This window comes from Planococcus citri, chromosome 4 (genome assembly GCF_950023065.1).
Source record: "Planococcus citri chromosome 4, ihPlaCitr1.1, whole genome shotgun sequence".
Taxonomy (NCBI): domain Eukaryota; kingdom Metazoa; phylum Arthropoda; class Insecta; order Hemiptera; family Pseudococcidae; genus Planococcus; species Planococcus citri.
This window is the reverse complement of record NC_088680.1, coordinates 56,042,952-56,051,396: the sequence shown is the minus strand read 5'-3', so window position 1 is coordinate 56,051,396 and position 8,445 is coordinate 56,042,952. Positions and strand designations below refer to the sequence as shown.

The following is an 8,445-nucleotide window of genomic DNA, read 5'->3' as shown; positions in this document are numbered from 1 at the left end:
AAAAATTTTACGAGCTCCATATGCTCAAAAAAAAATACCCAAGTGAAATTTATGTCATGTCATAACTCTTTGAGATTCCAAGTTCGGCTTTCTTGACGTTATCATTACGATGAATTTTTCAAATTGTAGGTATACCTATTCGCATTTTTACAGGTTTAGGTAAGATAAGGAATTCGTGGTATAAGTTTATTTCGATTCGAACGTAAGTCAATGTTCGGATATCACTTTTATCCCAAGTGATTTACAATGATGACGGATAATTAGTACGTGATCTTTTGATCAATTCGGAGTGAGTAAGTAATTTCATTTGTTATGTTTATAGAAACGAGCGTAGTAGGTAAGTACGCTATTTGCGTTAACATTTTGAATCTTTTCTACGAAATCATCGAAAACACACGCTCGTTCTTTGAAAATTGCTGAACCAATATATTGCAGAAATAAACCATTACACAAGTAAAAAAAAAACAAATGCAGTCTTTAGATAGAATAATTATTGTTGCAATTATTATTCGTCGTCATCACTCGTCGTCTTATTTATCATCGCGTTGAATTTTTGGATCTCTATGTTACCTTTGTTTGATACAAGAACCTGTGAAAAAAATTAAAAAATTAAAATTTATTATTAACTTCTAAGTTCTATTATTAGATAGGTATACCTAAAGTCGAATTTCTCAACTTACCAAATATGGATTAGCATCTTTCATGTGTTCGACGAAAGGAGACACAACCACCGAATTGATATCTTCAATTTGAGCACTATACGTCAATGAATAATCCGCCGAAGAAAATCGATAAACGCATAATCTGGGATCAAATATGAGCAATGAATACCGGTATTTCTCAGCTTATTTTACTACCTATCTATAGGTTCTAAGTATAAAGCATAGACGTAGGTATCCAAGCTAGGTTTCGAATACGAGTAAGTATAGAAATTCACATACTTGAAGTTTAAATCTAATGACAATATGTAATTATGTTTATTCCATAGCCATTGTAATGATTGTACGCTGACCGATGAAACATCACGTTGTTCTAAATTTGAAACCGGTTCGCTGTAATTGTAATTGTATAATCGTATGTTGCCGTTACCATATCCAACCTAAAATTAATACAAAAAATTCATTCGTATTATTAGAACTAAAATGTACCTACAGTGATACATGGTAATTGATAAATCTCTCTGTAAGACTAACCGCGAAATAGTTTTCATCATAAGGACAGACTTCCAAGCAGGTAACTTTTGATTGACCTGAGAAAATAAAAATAATTTTTTATGTGATTGAAGTTCAAAAAATGATAGGAATGTGAATAGGTACCTACCTTTTACACTCGCGGATTCATATTTACTGTAAATTTTACATTTTTTATCGTACGAGCTGCATTTGAGAATTAAACCAGTATTCGTACCTAACAAAATTTTACTTTCTGATAAAACGTTCAAAGTTGTAGTTCGAAAAGAGAACCTAAAAAACAAACAAGTTGTAAATTTCAAGAGCACGTAAAAAAATTATCCGGCGATTAGTCGTAGCGTGTTTGTGTTTACTTTGGAAATAATCTAACTATATCGATAATTTGACTCGAAAAAAATTTTATTTTACTCCAAGGAGCTAATCCTATATCGTTAGAGGTGCTGTAGCTTCTCGAAAGACTCCAAATTATCAGATAATTTTCTTCTTCTATGCTGAAAACCTGTGAACAATTTTAATTAGTAAAAGTAAAATTATCTGAATAAGGTGTGCTGTGGTTCGAAGGAATGGGTACTCACAATTTGAGTTTTGAAATCATTCATCATCTTGGTCGAGTCTTCTTTCACAGAAGGAGTACTTTCTACTTTTATTACGCTGCTATTGTGATTAACGTTTTTCAAAATTTCAGCTGCAATATTACGTAAAAATAAATCATTGGACAGATCTTCGCAATGAAGAGACATTTATAAATAGGTAAACAATTACCTACCTGAATTATAAGACGGAGATCGAACTCGAACTTCGACATTACCAAGTTTTATTTTTTCCGAGTACAAGGAATTATCACGAAGATCCCAAACACAAAGAGAACTGTTTCAAATGAATAATCGTCAATCAATTCGATGAATTATTAATTACTTAGTCGTAAACAATGTAAAATCATTCGTAGTATTACCCATCTTTGTGCCCAGCAACTAAGAAAGAAGAATCGCCAGCTACAAAGCAGCAAGTTGTAACAGCTCCGTAGCTTCTCAAGATCATTTTCGGTATCGATGGCTGATGAATGTTCCATATGCATAAAATGCTGCACCTATCGTTATCATCTGGCTGTTGAGAGTACTGAAAAAACGCACAATTTGTTAGATACGGTAATGTAAGTGACTAATGACTAATTGTTTTCGATTTTTCGTGATGAAAATTCAAATCCTAAATACTCACTCCATGTGACGTTAGCAGACGAGATGGATAATGGGGATCAAAAATGGTCAACACGATTGGTCTAGAGTGCAGAAAATCATGAGCATTGCATTTAATACATGAAACTGGATCACTAATTTTAGTCAACGTGGCACTGGAATTTTCTGTTGATGGATCAGGGATAATGGATTCTTCTTCTAGTAGAGCTATTAATTCCTACGACAAAAAAAAAATTAATTAGCCAAGTAGGTATCCATAAATTACCACGATGATGAAGTTATAGCAGCGACAATCTTACCTCACCAACAGTTTTCATAAACTCGTTTAATCTTCTAGCACTAAAATCTGCCATATTTTGTTCAACATTTGAAGCATTTTCATCTCCTACTCCTAACATAACCTTTTTCAAAAACCATAAGTATTTTTGTAAACAAAGTTTCAAGTTTTATTACATGAGTAGTTGAGTAGATAGGTCTAGGTACCTGCTGTAAATTTGTATCTTCATTCAGCATATCTTTAGTCAACTCGACAGGATGTTGAGTCCATTTAGACTGAGACTGGATTTCCTCAGTTTGAATTTCTATCGACATATTATCTTCGTTTGTTTGCACAAAAGCCTGGAAATTATAAAAAATAATGTGTCAATATTTTTCGGGGGAAAAAATCAGCTGATGACGAATAATTACTCGAGACTTACTTGAGAGGTATCTTTACGTGCGTAACATCTCATAAAAATGTCATATGGAACAGGAGACATTTCGTGTAATGTATATTGCATTACGTCTAAGGTAACCATTTGCAGTAGTTTTTGTCCTCTGAATTTTATTCTATTGGAAATCTGAAAAGATCAAATTTACATTTTTTAAATAAAAAGTAATGAGAACAAATTAATATGTACACTAATTTGGTATAATAATCATGTACCTACCTAATTACAAGCACCTCCAAAAAAAAAAAAAAAAATGTACACCAATTTACGAGTATCATTTTTTGTCTACACGTTCTTTAAAGTTTTAGAGACATTGAATCAAAACAAACATGAAAAATTTCAGTGATTTAGACATTCAAATTGGTATAACGTTTGTCTTCGTTGAAGAAAAAGAGTAGAAATAAGGACTCAATGGAAAATTCACTAAATACGTAAATAGGTAGGTATTAAGTATCAAAAAATGAAAAAAAAATTCAAAGTCCAAAAATAAAAAATATGATTTTAAAATGATATGAAAAAGAGAAATTGATTTTTTACCACATTTATTGGGCGAGAGTAGGATTCAAGATCTCTTGAAATTCAAAATTTGGAAAAGGGTCACTTTTGGCATTTTTTCATTTTTTTGGTTTGGATTCTAAAATGAATGAATATCACACTACTTCTTGTCTCAAAAAAAGTGAAAATTTTTTTTTTAAAACTGCATGTATTGAAAATTTGCTACTTTCAGAAAATTTTTGGAACCACCAAATGCATGTTTTAGTACCTATGTAGTTTTTTGTTTTTTGTTTCATTTTTTAAAGCATTGAGTGCTGTTCCAATTTCTATTTATTTTCAACCAAAATATCATTTTATTCGTTTTTTTTTTAAATGAAAAGTTGTTAATAAAGTTGGTTGTCCCTGCAAAAAATTATGGCCAAATGACTTCAACAAGGCGTACAAAAAATTTCATTTTGAATTTTAATAACTTTCTTTGTGAAATGAGCTCAAGTTGATTTTTTGGGTGGGGGGAGGGGTTCAAGCTAGTGGTCTCCTGATGTCTTTAGTATTTTCATATTATATTATCATCGCGTTGAATCATGAGAAAAGCTTAAATTTATTTTTGGCAAGTTTAAAAGTTTAAAGCCCCATTGAAGGAAAAAAATAAAAAAAAGTTTTCAAAACATATGAAAAATTTTTAAAAGAGAAGTTTTTCGACATTGATCTGAAAATTTGAAATTTTTCCTGTCTTGTTGAGATCATTCAGGGTTGTACATGTTTAAAACACGTTTAAAACAAGTAAAAAAAAACAGAACGATGTTTTAAACAAAAAAAAAAGGTTTAAAGCCGTTTAAAACTGTGTTATTTTTTGTTTTAAACGTGTTTTTTTTCAACTCCAATTTCCTAAAAAAAAGTTGAAAAACACGTTTTTTTTAGTTTTTTGTTGAAAAAAAGTGAAATTGAACAAACTGTATTTTTAGAGACAAATTTTGTGTTTTGATTCCAATTTTTCAATATTTCTTGAGCTTTATAGCGTTTTTATGACGTCACATCTCAAAAATTGATGTCTGGTGAACCCAAAACAAGTGAATTTGTGTTTAAAACATATTTTAAACGTGTTTAAAAGTGTTTTAAACACATAGTTTTAAACACGAGAAAAAAACTGTTTTAAAACAAAAAAAAAACGATTTTGTACAACCCTGAGATCATTCGACCATGATTTTTTTCAATGAAAATAAAATTGGAACAAATTTCAGTTTAACTCTACCAAATTTCAAAAAAAAAAAAAAAATGAAAAAGTACTACCTACTCTAGTTGTTAATTTATTTAATGGTGCGCCAAAAATTGATGAACTAACAATTATTTTATAATTTTTTTCATCAACTTGGGTTCAGTGAAATTCACACACTATTTTTTATTCACTGTCCATTTTCTTGATAATTTTAAAATTAATCATAGAGGAGAAGGTACAAATATGGACCCCCTCTAGCTTTTTGGCTTTAAAGGGTAGAAAAAATTATCAAATTTTTTTTTCGAGTATACCATTCGAAAGGCCAAAGACTCTAGTATATTGTGTGAAAAAATTTATTTTTTTTGTTGAAAACTCACGGAGAAATTTGAAATTTAGAAAAGTGACATAAAATGGTACAAATATGGACTCGGGTACAAATATGGACCCCCCTCAAAAAATGAATAAAAAGTTCAGAAAATTGAACAAAAATTTATTTAAAGATGTTTTTCGATGCTTTGGACTTGTCTTCTTTATTTAATAACACTTTTCTCAGTATTCTAAAAACCATTGAATCAAAATTGGATGAAAAAAATTTAGGGGTCCATATTTATACCCATGCAAAAAATTGGCCAAGTTTATGAAAAATGAAAAAATCATGGTTCCATTTTGACACTTTGGACTTGTCTTCTTTGTTAATAACACTTTTCTCAATATTCTAAAAAATATTGAATCAGAATTAGGTAAAAAAATTTAGGGGTCCATATTTATACCCATGCAAAAAATCGGCTCAGTTTATGAAAAATGAAAAAAATTATGAAAATCAGTTGAAGTACAGACAAATATGAAAGTATATTTTGAAAGTACACATTGTAAGCTACTTACTTCGCTAATAATTTTTTTTCCAAACTTTATTTGAAGTTGATTTTTTTTTTTTTTATTTAACAAAGAAACAGCAGAACTGCCGTGAGGCATTCACCACATACAATTAACAGACACAAATTTACAAAAGTGTGAGGAGAAAAGAAAAGTGGACCAATGCCCAATTTTCTACCTATTCGGCATTTAATGAAGAGTTACACGATTGATGAATTACTGAATGAAAAACTTGTAAAATTTTCCATTGGCAAGAAAAAATGCGCAAACAAAAAACAATTGCTGATGAGAGACACCCAAGTTTGCATGGATCCAAAATAAGTACATGGATCATCGATACTACACTACTAGTATAATTTTTAGTACCCAGCATGACCGTAGCGCTAGTGGTTGTACACTAAACCATGGGGGGTCCATATTTGTACCTGGGTCCATAATTGTACCTTCTCCTATACAACTGAATTTTAGTCGTTTTTCAATACTCGTCCTATTCCCATTACAGAAAAAGAACACCTACCTAATTGAAATTTTCATTTTTTAAAAACATAATTTTTCCTTTTGATTTTAAAGATAGGCAACACTTCAATCTAACATTTTTTAAGAGGTTTATTACTTTGAGTGAGAGACTATACAGCAATTTTTTTTTAATTCAATTATTGGTTGCCATTTTTTTCAAAGTGACCCAAATTTGAAGACCCCTGCTTAGTCTCATGCGAGACTAGGGGGCTCAAAACTTTTCTGAGTAGTCTCCCACGTGCTAAAAGTATACTTTCTCACCAATTTTCATCAAAATCCTGGACGTGTATTTTTTTTACTATAACTAACCCTAATTTCTGTATCAAAATCTAATATCCCTCCCTTATCTTTTCAAGTGCAGAGTAGGTAATCTCCCTAGGCTTTTTGATAGTTCAAATTATTCAACAAATATTAGTACAAATGTATCTTCTCAAAATTGATTTTACCTATATGGTGTTAGTGTACAAAATAGGTAAGTACGTAGGTATTTAATCGAATTTCAAAATTATACCTCTAGATCACGTTGCCTCTTCTTAGCACTGGAAAAATTCTGTAAGCTCTTGGTATTAAAGTTGGTCAAAAAGTCGGCATCATCGTTATCGATTATTTTCTCTTCAATTTTCGCTTCACGATTTTGATATAATGGACTATAAATTTTGAAACAGAAAATAAAACACAATAAGTACCTATCTACCTATCTACCTATTAAGAAAATTCTCACCAAAAACGTTTTTCAAGAAGCTACCATCACTAAATTTTCAACAAACTGATAGGTACCTATTTTGACGTTTAACTTCGGTATTCTCTTTCTGCAATGCCTCCTTGATCACCTCGAGTTGATTCTTCTGCCTCTGCTTGTATAAATCATAGCTACCCGAATCCATTTTCTTCTCCTCTTCATTAGGAAATTTCTCATTCTCCAAATCCTGACCGGTTTCCATCTCACGAGACTCGGATTCGTTCGATTCGGAGCAAGATTCAAAATCCGATTCGTAATCCTATACGATAAAAACGAAAAGCATTCGTTAATGATCTCGATTAAATCCAATAATATAATTAAATTACCTCGAAATCATCCTCATATTCGTACTGAATATCTTTATTTTCATCAACTTTCATTTCAGTACGAGTATCCTTAATTTTAATTTCGTTTTCCATCTTCCCTTCAATATTGTTTTGCTTTACCTTGTCTTGCACTAAATTGACGAAGGTAGTAGAACTACGACGTGAACTCGACTCAGAATCTTGTGAAGTTCGTCTAAGTCTATGTTTATAAACATCTTCCATGGTTATTTTACCAATAGAGGTTCCTCGTTTTTCTTCTTGTAAATAAGTCGACGGTTTTGGTTTCGAAGCTCTGGGAGAGTCGAGCTTATTACTACTCGTAGGCTTACTAGTTTTTTGACTCGAGGTGCTGGTGGATGGTTTTGTGGACGGAATAGGTTTTGATTTGAGGACGGTTGTTTTGGATGTATCGTTGGTACTTCTTGGTTTAATGTTTTGTTGAGCTGGTACGGCTGTAACTCGATCATTGTTCGTTGATCTGAGCTTGGAACTAGATCGAGGCGATGTCGTTGAGGTTTTCTTTGGCGAAATTGTTGAAGTTGCGTTTGATTTAATTCGCGTTAGACGATCATCCGACGAAGCAGGTTTATTTGGTAATTTCTTAGGCGACAATTTCGACTTATTGTTCACCTATATAAAAAAAAGGAATAAAATTTTCAATTTATTTCCTCGAGTATATTGGCACAATTACCAAGTATGAGGATATAACAACTCATCGTGAAAGTCAACAAACATTGCTAGTGCGCTTCCTGTTTATGCGTGAAAATTAATCGTGCTATAACTTGAGTAGGTATAGTTTACTTACCGCTATGAAACTATTAATCTCCGTTATGCCTCCTTTCTTCATGCTTACGAGATTTTAAATACGTTTTTATCACAGTAATACGAGCATAATCGTGTCTAGATGAATAAAAAAGCGCCCAATTTGCGCTAAAAACAAATTAAACTGTACGCTCGGTGCAGTGTAATGAAAGCATGTGTTGGAAAAATCAATAATGTGCCGCTATCTGTTTCGGTTGCTAACAACTACATCGATTTTTACACACGTAGGTAACAGTTTTCTCGAACCGGGAGGAAAAGGAAAAACCGCAAAACAAAAGTCGTAAAATATTAAAAAAAACAAAGCTGACACTTGGCTAACTTTAAAAACGTTTTATTACCCTCATCGCCGACTCGCCGAGTAACTAAAA

General features: G+C 31.7%; 1 protein-coding gene across 2 annotated transcripts; it reads right to left on the bottom strand.

The window, feature by feature from the left end:
• Positions 1-402: 402 nt before the first annotated feature.
• On the bottom strand, positions 403-8,445 carry LOC135843662 (cytoplasmic dynein 2 intermediate chain 1). 2 transcript variants are annotated; one of them, XM_065361618.1, is made up of 17 exons: positions 8,061-8,445; positions 7,256-7,885; positions 6,968-7,188; positions 6,702-6,837; positions 3,082-3,222; positions 2,867-3,001; positions 2,683-2,784; positions 2,406-2,600; positions 2,143-2,306; positions 1,957-2,057; positions 1,766-1,875; positions 1,544-1,689; positions 1,321-1,463; positions 1,194-1,249; positions 942-1,099; positions 681-804; positions 403-589 (listed from the first exon to the last, which is right to left on the bottom strand). In XM_065361618.1, exons 1-17 carry the CDS (start codon positions 8,100-8,102, stop codon positions 506-508), a joined length of 2,688 nt encoding a protein of 895 aa, XP_065217690.1. In that variant the 5' UTR covers positions 8,103-8,445; the 3' UTR covers positions 403-505. The 2 variants fall into 2 exon arrangements, with proteins under 2 accessions (XP_065217690.1, XP_065217691.1); XM_065361619.1 differs by having other exon boundaries at positions 7,376-7,885.

Excerpts from the sequence above, each read along its gene's own strand:
- LOC135843662 (XM_065361618.1), bottom strand. The coding sequence starts at position 8,102 with ATGAAGAAAGGAGGCATAACGGAGATTAATAGTTTCATAGCG. Across the intron at positions 3,002-3,081 it reads CACGTAAAGATACCTCTCAA|GCTTTTGTGCAAACAAACGA; the intron begins GTAAGTCTCGAG and ends TATAATTTCCAG. Across the intron at positions 1,690-1,765 it reads ATGATTTCAAAACTCAAATT|GTTTTCAGCATAGAAGAAGA; the intron begins GTGAGTACCCAT and ends AATTGTTCACAG.